The sequence below is a fragment of the Culex pipiens genome, chromosome 3 (genome assembly GCF_016801865.2).
Source record: "Culex pipiens pallens isolate TS chromosome 3, TS_CPP_V2, whole genome shotgun sequence".
Classification (NCBI taxonomy): domain Eukaryota; kingdom Metazoa; phylum Arthropoda; class Insecta; order Diptera; family Culicidae; genus Culex; species Culex pipiens.
The window spans coordinates 111,203,396-111,221,613 of record NC_068939.1 but is presented as its reverse complement, the minus strand read 5'-3'; the positions used below and the strand labels follow the sequence as shown (position 1 = coordinate 111,221,613).

General features: G+C 36.5%; 1 protein-coding gene across 5 annotated transcripts in view; it reads left to right on the top strand.

The window, feature by feature from the left end:
• The window catches only part of LOC120426314 (ecdysone 20-monooxygenase), an 80,263-nt gene that overhangs the window by 51,409 nt on the left and 10,636 nt on the right, over positions 1 to 18,218 (top strand). The window contains exon 1 of one of the 5 annotated variants that reach the window (XM_052710282.1): positions 12,644 to 13,055. The exons of 2 other annotated variants lie outside the window; for them this stretch is intronic. In XM_052710282.1, coding sequence (XP_052566242.1) covers positions 13,052 to 13,055 — 4 coding nt within the window. In that variant the 5' untranslated portion in view covers positions 12,644 to 13,051. Of the gene's footprint in view, positions 1 to 12,643; positions 13,056 to 16,823; positions 17,418 to 18,218 lie in introns of those variants that run through there. 2 more of the 5 variants (XM_039591073.2, XM_052710285.1) reach the window with 2 other exon arrangements.

Below are 18,218 nucleotides of genomic sequence, written 5' to 3'. Positions count from 1 at the left end.
TTCACAGTAGGGCAACAGTAGCAGCCCACAGTTAAACCATAAAAAATCACCGGGAAATAAAAGCGAAATCTCACAAACTTGTTTCAATTTCCTCCGCTCAACCCCACTGCCTGAGGGCCGGTCAACCCGGCAACAAATTTACGTATCCCCTCCTAAAACTGGTGCCCACTACCCGGCTTGGCTCTGACCGGTCCAGGTCGGTTGGCCCAGAGAGAGATCGGGACAGTCAAACGGAGGGAAGAAGTAAAAAAAAAATCTATGTAAATAGGGTACGTTTACGGGAATTAAAAATGTGGTAACACGATCGCCAGCGTGGTCCACGCGAGTGTCTGGGGCTGGTTGGCTGGCCACCAAAAGATGTTGACGGAATCACTTCCTACATTTGATGGTGGTGGCAGTGGCCTACCTTCTGTGGAGTCAGATACTGGCCGGCGGCAACGGAGGCACGAGGGTCGCTAATTGGGCTCCGATGAAGTCTCTGGTTAGACACATTTCGCTTTCATTTTCGAGACGCAACTCAACATAAGATTTGGAGTTGCGCTTCTTGTAGGGGAAAGATTTGAAGTTGCACAATACATAAAAAAGGATAGTCAAACTTCTCAGGTGAGCAGTTATTTACCAAAACCGGAAATGGATTTTATTTGTATTATTTGATTTAGCTCAAACTTTGTTGGAGCCTTCCCTATGAACAAAGAAGCTATTTTGTGTAATTGGTTCACAAAAACAAGTCTCCATACAATTTTGGTAGATCTCCATACAAAAATGGTACGTAAATACAGTCATGCCTCGGTTTAGCACCGCATATGGGGGATGCAAAACCGAGGCGTGCATAACTGGAGCACAGAGCTTATGGGATTTTGGCTATATGAGTAAAAATGACTATAATCCTATAAAAATTCATCTAAACTTCCTTCCATCTATTTTTCCTATGTTTTTAAAATGCAATTTTTTTACGTAATTTTTTCAAGGTCATATACATTTCAAAAATAATAACATAAATTTTTGAAAAAAAAGAAAAATTTCACAAAACTACGTATCTTCGAACAATATTTAAAACAGTCTTTTACAATATGGGTCTCAAATGATCTAGATTTTTTCTTACATTTCGAAAGAAATAACTTTTTTTTTTGAAAATACTCAAATTTATCACAAAACTACGTATTATCGAAAAAAATACTCGAAATTTCAGTCAGTTCAGTTCAAAACAAAAATGTTGAGCATTTTTTTTTACAATGCTTCGTAGTTTTGTGAAAAAATTGAGTATTTTCCAAAATATGTGTTATAATTTTTGAAATGAATGAAAAAATCCCAATCAATTGATACCCATGAGCAGTTCCAGCTCAAATCAGGAATTTTTCTGGTACTTATGTACCCGACCCTCTCCGATTTAAATGAAACTTTTTAGACATGTTATCCTAAGCCTATATAAGCCATTTTTGTGTAAATGGAGCTAGTTGCACTCGATAATGACATTTGAGAAGGGCGTGAGGGTTTTAAATAGTTTTGTTATTTGTAATTTAAATATTGCTGTATCTCTAAGCTGTTACATCGTATCAAAAAGTGGTCAAAGACAAACTTGTAGGAAATTAGACGAGCTTTTTGAAAAAAATGCACTGGAAGAAAAATACACGCCAATTCTATGGGATTTATCCATTTTAAGGTTTAAAAGTTAAATTTTAAGGTGTTGTCACGACTTTTTTCGCTCAAATTTTTTGTGAAAATAGCCTAAAATGTGACAAAAAGACTGACAAAAAATGCAGGATAGTATGTCTCTCCTAAAAAAACAAAAATCATTTACTAAAACTGTTTTTTTTTTGAAAAGTGGTCTAAACGTCAAAATTTTCAAAAACCGATAGTGAGAATCGATTTCCCAGACAATTTTACATAAAAGTCTCCATATTGACCATTGTCCTATGTCCAATCCTTGTGAAGATACAGCGGTTTTAAAAATAAAAATGTTGAAAAAATAGGTTTTTAGTGGTTTTTGGCAATTTCTATATGACAGACTTGATTTTTCAGTCTCGTGAATATTTTTACCGGAAAGCTCGTCCAATTTCCCATATGTTTGTCTTTGACTGCTTTTTAATTTGACTCGTTTCAATATTTAAGTAAGCTTATTTCCTATCCAGGTTTCTACCACAATGAAAAAAATATTCTATTTTCAGTTATGAGCAATGTAATCACGCTTATAGTCAAGGCACGAAATCGAAAAAGGACTCATTTTCTTGTGTCTAACGGCAAATCGTGTAACAGGCCAGGTTTTGATGGATCTAGACCAGACATGCATCCGCTCTAACTCCTCTTTTAGAAGAACTTGTTTGGCATTTCGCGTAGATGATTCGCAGCATGTTGTGCCAGTGATTAGAGTATACTATTTACGCTTATCTTTAAAGCTCCCAAATACCCTGAGAGGCTATATTATAAACCTAGTGAAATATAGGGTAAGAACTGTTAAGTGCACTCAAAGAGCTTTTAAGAAGTTCTTCTTGAGAGCTTAAGAGAACAATCACATGAAAATATACCTTAAATCGAAAGATTCTAGACTAAATCGACCCTGGCTGAGTGTTATGTTATGTTAAGATTCTCTCTTCGCCATATTGGACGCCATCTTGGATAACACGACCCTGGGTCGCCGTGACCGATTTTCATGGTCATATTCGGGTTCAGCTGCCCAAAATTAGATAAAATTGACACGTCGACAATCTCCATACTGTGATATTGTTGACTTCTTTATATAGCAGCCATATTGGTCGCCATCTTGAATATCTCGCTTCCCTTAAGGAATCCGGCTTCGTGACCGCGATATTTGGTCTCAGCAAGGTCGATTTAATCTAGATCCATCAAAACCTGGCCTGTTACACGATTTGCCGTTAGACATGCTATTTTTGGGTTTTCAGCCTTGACTATTATATCTGTAAGCTCATACTTCCAGTTGAAATGCTGTCAAAGGCAAACTTATGGGAAATTGGACGAGCTTTCCGGTAAAAATATTCACGAGACTGAAAAATCAAGTACACGGAGAAAAAAGAGTTCCCAAAATCGTGAACAAGCGTTCATGAAAATGGGTACCTCGAACAAAGTGTTCATATCCCATGGCACGATTTTGAAAAACGTACCATGAAATTTGAACACTTTATTCGTGGTTCTCATTTTCATGAACGCTTCCTCACGATTTCGGGAACTCTTTTTTCTCCATGCATGTCAAACAGAAATTGCCAAAAACCACTAAAAAACCTATTTTTTCAACATTTTTATTTTTAAAACCGCTATATCTTCACAAAGATAGGACTTAGGACAATGGTCAATATAAAGACTTTTATATAAAATTGTCTGGGAAATCGATTCCCACTATCGGTTTTTGAAAATTTTGACGTTTAGACCACTTTTCAAAAAAAAACGTTTTAGTAAATAATTTTTGGTTTTTTTTTTAGGAGAGACATACCATCCTGCATTTTTCGTGAGTCTTTTTGTCACATTTTCGGCTATTTTCACAAAAATTTTGAGCGAAAAAAAAATCGTGACATCGCCTTAAAATTTAACTTTTGAACTTTAAAATTGAAAAAACCCATAGTATTGGCGTGTATTTTTCTTTCAGTGTATTTTTTTTCAAGAAGCCCGTCTTATTTCCTACAAGTTTGCCTTTGACCACTTTTTGATACGATGTAACGGCTTCGAGATTCAGCAATATTTAATTTACAAAATACAAAAATATTTAAAACCCTTACGACCTTCTCAAATGTCATTATCGAGTGCAACTAGCTCCATATACACAAAAATGGCTTATATAGGCCAAGGATAACATGTCTAAAAAGTTTCATTGAAATCGGAGAGGGTCGGGTACAAAAGTACCAGAAAAATTCCTGATTATGAGCTGGAATTGCTCTATTGCAAAAAACTGAAATTTTGAGTATTTTTTCGAAAACACATAGTTTTGTAAAAAAAAAATAGTATTTTCAAAAGTTGTGTTATAATTTTCGAAATGTATGAAAAAATCACTATCATTTGATACCCATATTGTAAAAAACTGAAATTTTGAGTACTTTTTCGAAAATACGGAGTTTTGTGAAAATTTTGAGTATTTCCAAAAATTTGTGTTATTACTTCCGAAACGTATGAAAAAATCCCGATCATTTGATACCTATATTGTAAAATAATGAAATTTTGAGTATTTTTTCAAAAATACGCAGTTTTGTGAAAACCTTTTAGTATTTTGAAAAAATGTGATATAATTTTCGAAATGTATGACAAAAATCCTGATCATGTGATACCCATATTGCAAAAAAACTTAAATGTTGAGTACTTTTTCGAAAATACGTAGTTTTGTAAAAAAAAATAGTAATTTTTCGAAAATACGTAGTTTTGTTAAAAAAATTTAGTACTTTTTCAAAAATACGTAGTTTTGTAAAAATGTTGAGTATTTTCAAAAAAAAAAAAACTTTCGAAATGTATGATAAAATCCCGATCATCTGATCCCCATATTGCAATAACAATAATTTTGAGTATTTTTTGAGAAACATTGCATTTTCAAAATACTAAAATAAAAATACGTATTTTGTAAAAAAAATACATGTGATTATAACTGCAATGGATAGCTGACATCATCCCGATTCAAAAACACAATATTTTTTTTTTTGAAGTTTTGATGATTTTTCATGAGATAATAGCCAATGTCTCCCATATAGCCAAAATCCCATAAGCTCTGTGCTTCAGTTAAGCACTGGGCCGTGCTTAACCGTGGCAGCTGTACGAATCAAAACCGGGGCAGTGCAAAACCGAGGTTTGCAAAACCGTGGCATGACTGTAGTCGAAAATCTGTAACTTTTGAATTAATTTTCTGATCAATTTGGTGTCTTCGGCAAAGTTGTAAGTATTGTTGAGGAATATCCAGAAAAAATGGTACAAGGAAAAAAATGGCTAATTTTGAATCAATTTTTTTTTCACAAAAACTCAATTTCCCAAAAAAAACATATTTTTTGATATTCGAAATTTTTGATATGTTTTAGGGGACCAAAACCCGCAACTTTTGAAGCATAGAGAAATATGGTCAAAAATTTTGCCGCTGAGTTATAAATTTTAGAAAAAATAGTGATTTTTGTAAAAAATCTAAATTTCATTCATAAAATTTTTTGGACCATATTTTTTCATGTAAAATTGAATTTGCAATAGAAAAGTACTTTACAGATTTTTTGATATAGGGCCTTGTTTTCAAGATATAGCCACCGAAAGTTGAATGATTGACCATTTCTGAAAATATTTTTTTAGAGGTTCAGAAAATTTGCACATTGAAGATTGGACTTCTCGGTGCTGAGATACAGCGGCTTAAAGAAAAAGAAACAGGAAAATTTAAGTTTTCTAAGTCTTTTCTATTCTTAGAGGTTCAAAGAATCCAAAATTGCATCTGATTCGAACTCGTTTTATTTCAGTTTCAGTAGAATTCAATAAGCAAATCCTGATTTCACAATAGTCAGAGTACATATCGTCAAACTAAATTGGTGAATATCGGAACAAGGCTCCTAAAAATGATGTGGTATACTATAATCGGCATTCAGGCTTATTGCGATTGAAATGAGATTACGAGATGGTGTTTGTCTATCGGATGCCATATTTATAAATATTATTTTCAAATTATGTTGTTTAGTTAACTGATATTTAAGGATGAGTTATTCACTAATTAGATGAACTGGCCAATCATTTGTAAGGAACAAAACTTCTTTACCTGTTGCAAATATATCACTCGTTCTAGATTCAATAATTAGCCTAAAACTAAAGAGTTAAATACAGAAAATGTAAAATTCTCAGAGGACTCTCCGAAAAGCTTATTACGTGGATCAATCAGTGCTTTTTTATGAACTCAACTTCCCTGTCTCCGCAGCCAAAACCATGACCAGCCTCCACGGTGACGGCGGCGGTGTTGGCACGGCTGTCTGGAGTTGATTTCCATCGAAAGCATGAATTTGACCGATTTTTTCACCTCTCCACGGGCGCCAAATGTGTGTCACGCATCACCGTCGTCGTAGTCGTTGAGGCCGGGGCCGTAATCCAGCTGGATTTGCAGAGTGACGAACTTTTTAAAGCTTAAAACCGTTAATCTATGCTGGCCGGTGGGGGGCTGGGTTGGAGGAGGGTTGCCAGGGGAGAGTGCCACCACCAGCTGATGCTGTGGGGGAAAGTGACGTCCAAACTAATGGGATGGCTACGACGAGGGGCACGATCGTGACGAGGCTGTTGGAGAAGTAGTGGCCGATCAGCTGAGGCTATTGCGGGGATGAGGTAGGCTTGTGGAGTTGACGGGGAACGGGAACCTATGATCACATTCATTCATCCATTCCGGTCGATGCACTGTGAGAATTTCGAAAGAGATAATCTGCCAAATTTATTTTGTTATTTTTGTTGCTTTAATTTGAGCTGAGGAATTGCAAAATAAAAAACACATAACTATTTTAAAAAAGTTTATTAAATTCATGAAAAACATAACATATGTCTGAAACAGATTAAATCGTAAAAAAAAATTAAAAATAAACTAAAATGTTTGACAAAATTTCCCACCATTTCACCCACTATCCACGGCCAGCTGCCACCGTCGTTCATCGATCCGATAGAAAACCAGATTTCATTTTCATTTCTTGTAACATCACCGCCGTCGTCACGTTTGTCCACCACTTACGAGCATTGCGCAGTGCCAGTTTTCCCTTTCACGTGGGGTCGATTTTCGTAATGAAAATGAAACTCGTCTATAATGTCAGGCCGGGCCACGCGGGACTGCCTGCTTTTCCGTCTTATCGACTGAAGTCTGTTTTTTTTTTGCTTGTGGTGGATGGTCATTTTTTACTTTCAATTGAGAGAGCCCATCGGTGGTGCGCCCAGCAACAGCCGGAGAGGTGAAATTATCGAATCAAATTAAATTCAAAGGAAAGTTTGAAACGTCACCGTGTCTCCTCAGTTGAATTGAACGCTTTTTTGGGAATAAAACCATTACAAATAATCTAAAATTTGTTGAAAATATGACTAATGACTCATACGAATTAAATAACAATTCATTGCACAATCTACGCTTGATAAGCTTGATTTCCCGAAAAACAAATGTTTCATTTCATTGACTCTTCTTATCAAGCTACTATAAACAAATACGGTGTTTATTTCCGCTGCATTTACTACGCTTCAAATGAATGCACCTTGTGAGTTGTGAGAGTTTATGAGTGAAACATAATGCTAATTATGAATCAAACGCGTGACGCAGCCGTAATCTGTTCTCGTAAACATGTCGATTACGTCGCTTAATTGGCTGTGCCAGCATAACAGACCGCACTGATTACAGAGTTCATCGGGTTCAACTCGCAACTCTGGAGCAACATTCTGGGATTGGATGGAGAGAGCTTCCACTTAACTGATGGTCAAATATTTGTAATTATACGGTGTGGATTTTTTTTTGTTGATAAGGCCATTACAATTATTTTTCAAAGTTAATGTCTCTACCCCCCTTCAAAATTTGTCCAAAAAAATTAGAGGACAAATTTTTTTTTTCAAAAAACTTAAAAATTTTGATGAAAAAAGAAGTCGAATCAATTGAAAACAATTTAAAATGCCTTTTTCTGCATTGATAATCATATTTAGCATGGTTGGGCTGGATTAAAAATATCTAGAATTTTTTATAAAATTTCAATACACAGCAGCGCAAAAACTTTTTTTTTCGCAAAAAAAAATTCCTCAATACTTATATATTTTGAAAACTAATGATTTTAATCAACTGGACAGGGGTATAATGCATTTTAAAACAAATTATTCATTCAAATGTTGAAACCATGGCTGGTAAATTAAATTTTCAAACTCCCCCCCTCCCCCCTCGACTTTGGTCAGAGGCGAGGGACATAAACTTCAAAAAATATTTGCAACGGCCTAATACTTGTTTGACCAAGATATTTCGCAATCCGGCAACATTTCAATACCAGTTTTTGGGAAACAGGACCATTATTTTCAGTTCAAATATGCCTTTATACTATATAAACATTACTTAATTCACCTTAAACTGGTTGGTGCCTTTCTGATCTTTATATATTAATTCCGTTTGAAATTTAAATTTCCGATTTCAAAAAATTGCAGACTTTTTGTCAAGAAAAAAAACATCGCCTCTGAAGAAAATGGCAACCCTCTACACGGCTCTTTCGTGGTGATTTGACCCGGCCATTTGAGGTTATGTTGAAAATCACTCTTTTTTATACGTCTAAATAGTTTTTTAATAAGAACTTTTAAACAACTTAATGAAACTTTACGATGTTCAATACCAGGCTGTGGGACCCGAAACTGGACCGAGTAAAATACTTCCGGATGAAATTCGTTCAGCCAAATCTGAAAACAATTACGTACATATTTTTTTTAATAAACATCCCCACATCTTTTAAAAGTGCACTTCTTGAGTGATTTAATAGCCTCTCATCAGTCATCAGGAAAGCAAAAAAAAATCACATGCATTACATGCGTAACGTAATTTCCGAATGATCACACTTTGTTTACATCCACACAGGCTGAGGCTGTTCAAGCACAAGCATGACTTTTTTCCTACGTGTAAATGAGCTACTTTATAATACTTTATAAGTGTTTTATTTTGACTAGTTTATGACATTGTTTGCTGGAAAATTGTGAGTTCTGCAAGATTTGATCGGATAAAAGGGTTTTTTTTTCTTTTTTTACGGTGGCGAAGAACAGCATGTGGTCGAAAGCTCCAAGATTTGGTGTTCACATTTTAAAGTCAAATATTCTGTAACTTTTTGTACAATATAATGTGAGACACAGTTAATCTACAATTTGTACACGAATTGATTAGCGCTGAGTTTTTGTCAATTAGCTCATTATTTTGGTTTAATTTTCTGACGTCTTTCGCCGTCCCAAGATGAAAATTGAATGATAGGGCTAATTGATTAGATAAATTACTAATCAACAATCACCGACTGTTTGCATCCTTGAAAAAGCCGTCAATTTTTTTTTATTGATTTTTGTAATGGTCAACAACAATACTTGCATTTTTTTGACGAATGGAAAAATGGTCCCGCTTTGACATTTGAGAATGGTGCCGCTTTTCACCACCCAGTTTTGACCTCTTATACAATTCTGTGGTCTAAAAATACATTTAAAAAAAGTGCTCTGCAAGCGCTAAAGTGATATAAAATTTTGAGTTTTAAAAAAAAAAAAAGTCCTATAAGCTATTGTGTTTCCTTTAAAAGAAACTATTTTTTTTTTTTCATTTAAGATTAGTTTCTTCATGAAAGGTATAAAAGTATATTCTTAATTTCAACCATATTGTATTAGATTTAACTTTTGTTGGAATATGGAAAACAAACGAAAAAGTGAGGTTTTCTAAATAATTTTAAAATTATTTGCAAAAAAACGGGTCTATACCGATCGCTCCACAAACACCCTATTGCATATCTGCTGACCATACATATTCGCTTGAAAATTTGTTTCTGTAATGTATAAAAAATGTACTTTTAAGATAAGAAAATCAAACCTTAGTAAATAAAAGTAAATTTAACATGAGATTAGTTTCAGACTTGTCAAAATTCAGGACCTGTGACAATTATAAGCCAAATTTGTATGTGGAAATTGTAAAAAAATATTCTTTTTAAGTTTTTTCTGTTGATGGAATACAATTTGGAACGTTTAAGGGCTTTATAAAATCGCTTCACAGTCTCAGCTAATTTGTTCACTCGAACTAGAATTTTAAACTCATCAGGAGTGATTCGGGGACGAATTGAGTTATCCGTTTTGCGTTTTGTTTTAACACAATATTTTGATATTTTAATACAGAATGCAAAAAAAGTATTTACACCCCTTGGGCACAATGCACATTTTGTAATGAAATTTGCAAACAATTTAAAGTTCAACAGAAACGTAGTACACTAAATCCCCTAAATACGCTCCCCCCGATTGCGCCTCCCCCGTTTTGCGCCCCCCGAATTGCGCTCAAACCCCGAAATAACGCTCCCCCCAAATAACGCTCTAATTGGCGCAAATCGGGGGAGCGTTATTTCGGGGTTTTGGCGTAAAATGGGGTTTTCTTTTTAAATGTACTCTATTTATATATAAATGAAACATTTGTATAAGGGGTTATCCACAAAACACGGATAAGGGGCCATCCACAAATCTGGGTATCCAAGACTTCCCGGAAGTCATGTCCAAGATATCTACCTGATCATCGAGGGTCTATATGGGTCTATTAACCATCGGTATAGCTTCAGGTAGCTTCAGTAAACCACGATGGATACTCTGGGGTACGTTGGATTGTTATGGGTCCTCCAGGAACTCCATGGAGTTATGACCTGATGATCTACCTGATCAACGGGGGTCTATATTGGTATATTAACCATCGGTATAGCTTCAGGTAGCTTCAGTGAACCACCATGGATATTCTGGGGTATGTTGGATTGTTATGGGTCCTTCAGAAACTCCCGGGAGTTATGACCTGATGATCTACCTGATCAACGAGGGTTGCTCTATATGGGTCCAACAATCCCACGAACTCTAGAGCATCCATCGTGGTGCAGTGAAGCTACCTGAAGCTATACCGATGATTTTTACACCCATATAGACCCCCGTTGATCAGGTAAATCATCAGGTCATAACTCCCGGGAGTCCCTGGAGGACCCATAACAATCCAACGTAGCCCAGAATATCCATGGTGGTTCACTGAAGCTACCTGAAGCTATACCGATGGGTAATTTATGCATATAGACCCCCGTTGATCAGGTAGATCATCAGGTCATAACTCCATGGAGTTCCTGGAGGACCCATAACAATCCAACGTACCCCAGAGTATCCATCGTGGTTCACTGAAGCTACCTGAAGCTATACCGATGGTTAATATACCAATATAGACCCCCGTTGATCAGGTAGATCATCAGGTCATAACTCCATGGAGTTCCTGGAGGACCCATAACAATCCAACGTACCCCAGAGTATCCATCGTGGTTCACTGAAGCTACCTGAAGCTATACCGATGGGTAATATATGCATATATACCCCCGTTGATCAGGTAGATCATCAGGTCATAACTCCCGGGAGTTCCTGGAGGACCCATATCAATCCAACATGGCGAAGGGTATCCATCGTGGTTCACTGAAGCTACCTGAAGCTATACCGATGGTTAATACATCCATATAGACCCCCGTCGATCAGGTAGATCATCAGGTCATAACAACCGGGAGTTCCTGGAGGGCCCATAACAATCCAACGTAACCCAGAATATCCATCGTGGTTCACTGAAGCTACCGGAAGCTATACCGATGGTTAATATACCAATATAGACCCCCGTTGATCAGGTAGATATCTAGGGCATGACTTCCGGGAGTTCTTGGATACCCGTGCTTTGTGGATGACCCCTTATATAAATATTTCATTTATTTGTAAATAAAGTACAATAAAAAAGAAAACCCCATTTTACGCCAAAACCCCGAAATAACGCTCCCCCCGTTTGCGCTCAAACCCCGAAATAACGCTCCCCCCGTTTGCGCTCAAACCCCGAAATAACGCTCCCCCGAATTGCGCTCTCCCCCGGTGTGCGACCCCCCAAAAAGAGCGCACATGGGGGATTTAGTGTACTACCCGAGCAGACGGAAATAACTTGGAATATTTTTTTTACAAATTAAACTTGGCTTAAATGGCTCCAAGATTAGGCCCAATAATAGAAGAAAAAATTCAAATCTGGCAGTGCGTGGCCGAATGGTTACGCTGTCCGCTTTGTAAGCGGATGATTCTGGGTTCGATTCCCATCTGCTCCAACCTTCCATCGGATGAGGAAGTAAAATGTCGGTCCCGGCCTTGGTTATTAGGCCGTTAAGTCATTCGAGGTGTAGGAGTCGTCTCCATGCCATAAGTACAAACAACACACCAAACCAAGCCTACTCCGGTGGAATCGCTGGCGGCGGTTGGACTCGCAATCCAAAGGTCGTCAGTTCAAACACTGGGGTGGAAGGTTCCTTGGAGTAGAAAGAGGTTTGGGTGCTCTCCCCATTCAAGCCTTCGGACTCCTAGGTTCGAGCAGAAACTTGCAATAGAGACCACAAAAGACCCGGGGGTCGTTAATGTGGATGGTTTGATTTTTGATTTTTTGTTATTTTGCTCCTTCCCCCTCCCTTAAAAATTGGTCTGAAAAAATAGAGGGCAGAAAATATTAGTGATTGCAAAACAACTGGCCAGGTGTATGAAACATTTTAAAACACTTATTTAATTAAAGTTTTGAAACCATGGCTCGTAATCTCGACTTTGATCATGGTCGTGGGACATATATATAACTTAAAAAATATTTGCAACGGCAAATGATGAAATAAAATAAGGATGTTAGCTTTAATATTCAAATATATTTGGACACACATAAAATATTTTGCTATCTTTAAAACTCGTCAAACGAAGGTCGAATTGAAAAAAGAGCTATGAAAATCATTCTTGTATATTCTAACCAAAACCTGTCAAACACGGGATCCTCTGAAATGAACGCTTTATTTGCGTGAAAGTAACGCATCTGAATATTCTCTTCCGCTCACATTCACATGCGCAAATTGCGCGCTTCTCTGTATTGCGAGTGCCTCCACTACACATTTAATTGCTAATCTATTGATAAGCCACTCTTCTCCTGCCAGGGAAAGGCAAAGCATCATCTCGTCACCGCATGCTGCCTGATAAGGAGCAGCATAGCATCGCGTCACATCACACACGCACACACAGCCTTAATCAGTCTTAATCGGCGTCTTGCTTTGGTACCACGGGCAGAAGTCAAACGTGAGCGAACGCGCGCAGCCACCAAAAAAACGAAACAATAGAGAGCAGTCGCCGGGTCGGCTTATCACCGTGCGTGACGTCACCGTTTTTGGTGACTTGCCGAATAATTGAACAAGAGTCTCTTCTAAGGTGTGATAAGCGCGAACTTGAAGGTGGCCAGCAGAGCGGCTAAGAAGCCGATTCAGTAGTGATAAGCGGGTTTGCCTCGGAGGTTGTGTGTTCCTTGAGCGATTCTTATTACGAGGTGAAGATTTTTGTTCCTCCTTTGGCCAACAGGATTCACACGATGGGTAAGTCACAGTCGGCTAGTTGAAGCCACTATCGCGAGGGTCGGGAGGCAGGCAAATTCCACACACGAGCGCACACTTGAGCCAAAACAAATCAATTGATTACCGCGGGTTCGAGCGCACGCGAAGGGGCCTTCCTGAGAGATTTTCTTCGTGAAATCATAATTTGTTGTCCCTGTATAAACATTCTGAATTATTTTGTGCATTCATGTCAAAAAATAAGGTGAAACGTGACGCCAGTTCTAAGCCATTTTCCTATAACCTAAAATTAATTTCCTTCCCCGTTTCACATCGAAACAATTACATAGAATCATTTTCTCGAGCGGTTTTTAGTCTTTGGTAAAAACTTGATGTGAATTAATTTGTTGAAATTTCCTAATTTTTATATAATAACTGTTTAGGGCACTATTTAAAAAACTTCTAGAATGAATTCTGTGAAAATATTGTAAACGAAGAGAAATGTATATCCTGCCAATGATTGAAGTCTTCACCTTAATAAATTTAAACCAAATGTCAAACTTTATGTTCAGTTTTGAAAATGTTCATGCAAAAAGAATAACAAAATATAAAAATCCTGTTAACAATTCTGTTACTGCATAAATTTAAAAAATATCATAATATAATGAACATCCCTAAAATTTTCTATTTTAACAATCGTTTAAAATGTATTTATAACAATAATTATCGATTTTATGTTCCATTTCATGTTTTTTTCTATTTCCATCCAAACCGCCGACTGCCACTTAAAAAAATCTTATCTACCAATACTTTTGTGGAAAACTTGCTTCTCATTAAGCTATGTATAACATGATTTCTGGCGAAAACGTATTTTTGAAGCTGTAATTGCATTTTTGATTGCTTTTGTATTATTGTTTACATCGATAATAGTAGTTTATGCAACAAGTTGCAAAAAGAGGATTTTATCAGCACGAGTCGTACATTTATCCAACGAGGATCACCGAGTTGGATAAATACGAAGAGTGCAGAAAAAATCAAGTTTTGCAACGAGTTCCATATAGCATTTTTTGCAATTCCGAAAAACAACAATTTTAAGTCAAATTTTCATTTATTTTGTCAATAAATCGTTCAAATCAAAAAAAAATTGAAAAGTATTACTTTTCGAAACAAGTACTGAAATGGATGCTGAAAAGTTGAACTTTTCAGCACTTGTTTAGAAAGGTAATACTTTTCAACATTATTTTGTTTTAAAAGGTTAATTGACAAAATACATGAACATTTGACTTATAATTCCACTCAAAGGGTGTTTTTCGTAATTGCAAAAAAAATTGTATGGAACTCGTTTCAAAAGTTGATTTTTTCAGCACTTGTCATAATTATCCAACTCGGTGAACCTGGTTGGATAAATGTATGACTCGTGCTGAAAAAATCTTCTTTTTGCAACTTGTTGCATAAACTACTATTTTGTCACCATATTTTTTAATTGAAGGAATAAAGAACAAATTCCAGTGAATAAATTTATTAGTTAATTTGATAATATATTTTTTAATTACCCATATTTTATTATTTAAGTCTATTTTCAAGTTGCTTGTTTTCAAAATGGCGCAAAACCAAACAAAGCATCTAAAAGTACATACTTTCTGAAAATATCTCCGTGCCTTTCGGTGTCTGGTTTTAGATATCTCAATTTGAATTTGGCGGGTTTCAATCAATGTATTTACAATTTTAACACTGAAATTTATCGAAAATGAGTTGATTATCAGTAAATCGGTGGGTATATTGATTGATGTTTATGGAAAATACATTATTTATAAAGTTCTAAAATGATAAATGAAAACATGTTTAGTCCAAAATATAATAAGGCCGTTGCAAATATTTTTCAAAGTTTATGTTATTTTCGTCAATACCTACTAAGATATTTTGAAAACTAATGATTGCAAAAACACTGGACAGGTGTATAATGCATTTTAAAACACTTTTTTCCATTCAAATGTTGAAACCACTCGACTGGCCGGGGTTCAGGGGAGGGCAACAAAATATAAAAATTTAAGTAACAAGCCATAGTCTCAACATTTGAAAGAACAAAGTTTTCTAAAATGTATTTTAAACTACTTCAGTTACAAATGCATTCTGCTAAAACGCTCAACCAAACAACAACTACTTCAGTTGTTTTGCAATCATTTGTTTTCATAAAAAATGCAAGACTTGACGAAAATAAAAATTTTAGTGAAGAAAAAACTTGTTGCGGTATTGTTCATCGAAAAATTTACAAAATTTCTTACTCAAATGATTCTAAACGCAGGAAATGAATTTTAAATTTATTTAAGTTGATTGTACTTGAATTTCCACTGATTTTGATTTTTTTAGTTTTTAGAAACAAATTGTTTTGCCAATCGATTTTTCGAGCCGATTTTGTAGGGTGGGGGGGGGAGGGTTGAAAAAAAGTTTTAAAATATTTGTACCAGCCTGATACGGCTTAATTTTGGAATTTAGTTTATTCTGCCTCTTTCTTATTTTTATTTTCTTATTTAATCAAATCCAAGTTCTGCAACCCGATTGTTGTCAAATTCCAATGGTTGACCGTTTAAAATTTTAATTTTTTTAGCATTTTAGGGGTCATATTTTAGGTCCACGACCCAAAATAAGACATCGAAAATACCCGCATAACCGAAGGGACATTTTTCCAGGTCCTCGGATAATCGAATTAGGACTGTATAATAAATATTTTTAGAAATAATTTAAAAAAAATTGAAACTTTGAATTAACATCGAAATCAATCAAAAAACGTTACTTAATCCACCCTTAGGTGGTTGGTGCCTTCCTCACATTTAGAGAGTAATGCTATCCAAAATAGATACAAAAGGACGGACCTTTCAGTGTTCTATCAACTTGATTCATACCATCAGATTGGGTAGTAAGATCATCATAATTCAGGGCTCTTATGTGCCTATAACTTTTGATAGGATTGTCAGATCTGCAATCTATTGAACTCGTTGGATAGGTCTTTCGATTACCTATCCAACGACCAGTCGCATGATAAATCCGGACAACGTTCTCGTCAAAATATCTGAGATTCTGCCTGAAAAAAATTCATAAATAACACTTAAGTGCGTATAACTTTTGATAGGGTTGTCAGATCTGCAATCTATTGAACTCGTTGGAAAGGTCTTTCGATTACCTATCCAACGACAAGTCGCATGGTAGATCCGGACAACGTTTTTATCAAAATATCTGAGATCCGGCGTCCAAAAAGTGCATAAATAACACTTAAGTGCTTATAACTTTTGATAGGGTTGTCAGATCTTAGATGTTTTTGACGCGTTGGAAAGGTCTCTTTATTACCTTTCTAAAAATGTATAGCATGGCGGGTTTTCTTACAAAAACCACCCTTTTTACAATCTTCCGGACTTTTGTCAAAATCGTTTTTTTAGCATAACTTTTGAAGTACTTAACTAAACTTTATAATTTTCAATAGCGACTTATGGGACCCCAAGACGGATCGAATGAGACCAAAACGGTCCAAATCGGTTCAGCCAGCGCCGAGATAATCGAGTGCATATTTTTTGGTGCACAGACCCACATCCCTACACACACAGACTTTTGCTCAGAATTTGATTCTGAGTCGATATGTATACGTGAAGGTGGGTCTAGGAGGTCAAATTAAGAAGTTCGTTTTTCAAGTGATTTTATAGCCTTTCCTCAGTAAAGTGAGGAAGGCAAAAAGGCAGCATTTTCCTATAGAATCATGCCTTAAGAGATAGTGAATAAACTCATGCTTAAACGGAGAGGAGGCTGCGCCATAACTGGACCAACGACCGCGGAACATTGACCGTGACAGTGAATCGCTTCCACTCACAGCACGCGGAACGCGTTTTCATCCGCGCTGGTGTTCGTCATTATCAGGCGCGCTTTTGTTGCTCAGTCGCGCAAGCTCCGAAGCTCTTGAATAATCCGCGCATGAAAATACCTACGCAAAGGAGCACGCGCTTGCTTGCGTGTACTCACGCCTCTCATCGGGTTGAGAACTGAGCGGAGCGGAGCGCAGAGCAAAGAGAGTGAAACGAAAGTGCAAGTGCAAAACAAAACACGGCGGCGGCGCAATCAACAACAAGTGACCAGCTGATTGCTGCTACACTTGCACACTCACACAACCAAGCGTTGCTCTCGCTGACCGGGGGACGCCGTAACACGTTTGGACAGGTTTGCCCAATGAACCATTGTTTGCAGCGGGTCGGGCAGTTCTATTGAGTCAGTAGTACAAGTGGCCTCAAGTGGACGACACGCTGCAGCGCGACTCAAGTGTAATACTATCATGTGATTTTTTTAAGCAATACAATTTACCCGAAATAAGACGACTATAAAGTGGGATGATAACGACGTTGGAGGTGGAGGTACAGCTGATAACAGGTGATAATGAACTTGGATGGGGTATGAGTGTGTGATTACAAAGTGTTTTGGTTGAGCGGTGTTAATTAATGACAACGGGCTGACTTGCAAATAAGAGGCAGCAAATAGAGTGGGTTATTTTGTGGAAGGAAGTTTATCAACTGGACTGAACTTTGCGTAATGTGCTAAAAATATACTAATCGGTGTCACTTGATCACTGTTATGTGGGTTTTATGGTGAAGTATTCAAGGTCGGATAAGGAAAATCAGGATGGTGTACGTGACTGAACTTGTTGCAGCTTTTGTAATTTCAATTGAGTAGATCTACAATAAGTTTTGCCAGATTGTTGAGCAAAATGATTGAGCTTATTTCAATTTTTTCTTTTGAATTTTTTAATCATTATGTTAAGTATCAAAACGGAATTCTTCTTTGTCAATTTTTCAAGTAGAAAATTGAACAGGTTTGTTTTTAAATATTATAAAATTATGCATACGTGTCAATAACATCTTTTTTGTAGGCTTTAGAATTTAGAAAAAATTGTTTGAAAATCGGAAAAGTGATAACTTTTTATGACAATGTTGCATTTCGTACTGATGAAAATTTAATCCTTTGATTTCGTAAAATTTTATATTTTGATTATTAAGAGCGAGTTTTTCACCGATGTGAAACAGGTCGTATCGAGGTGCTCCGATTTGAATGAAACTTTCAGGGTTTGTTTGTCTATACATGAGATGAACTCATGCCAAATATGAGCCCTCTACAACAAAGGGAAGTGGGTTAAAACGGGCATTGAAGTTTGAGGTCCAAAAAACATGAAAAATC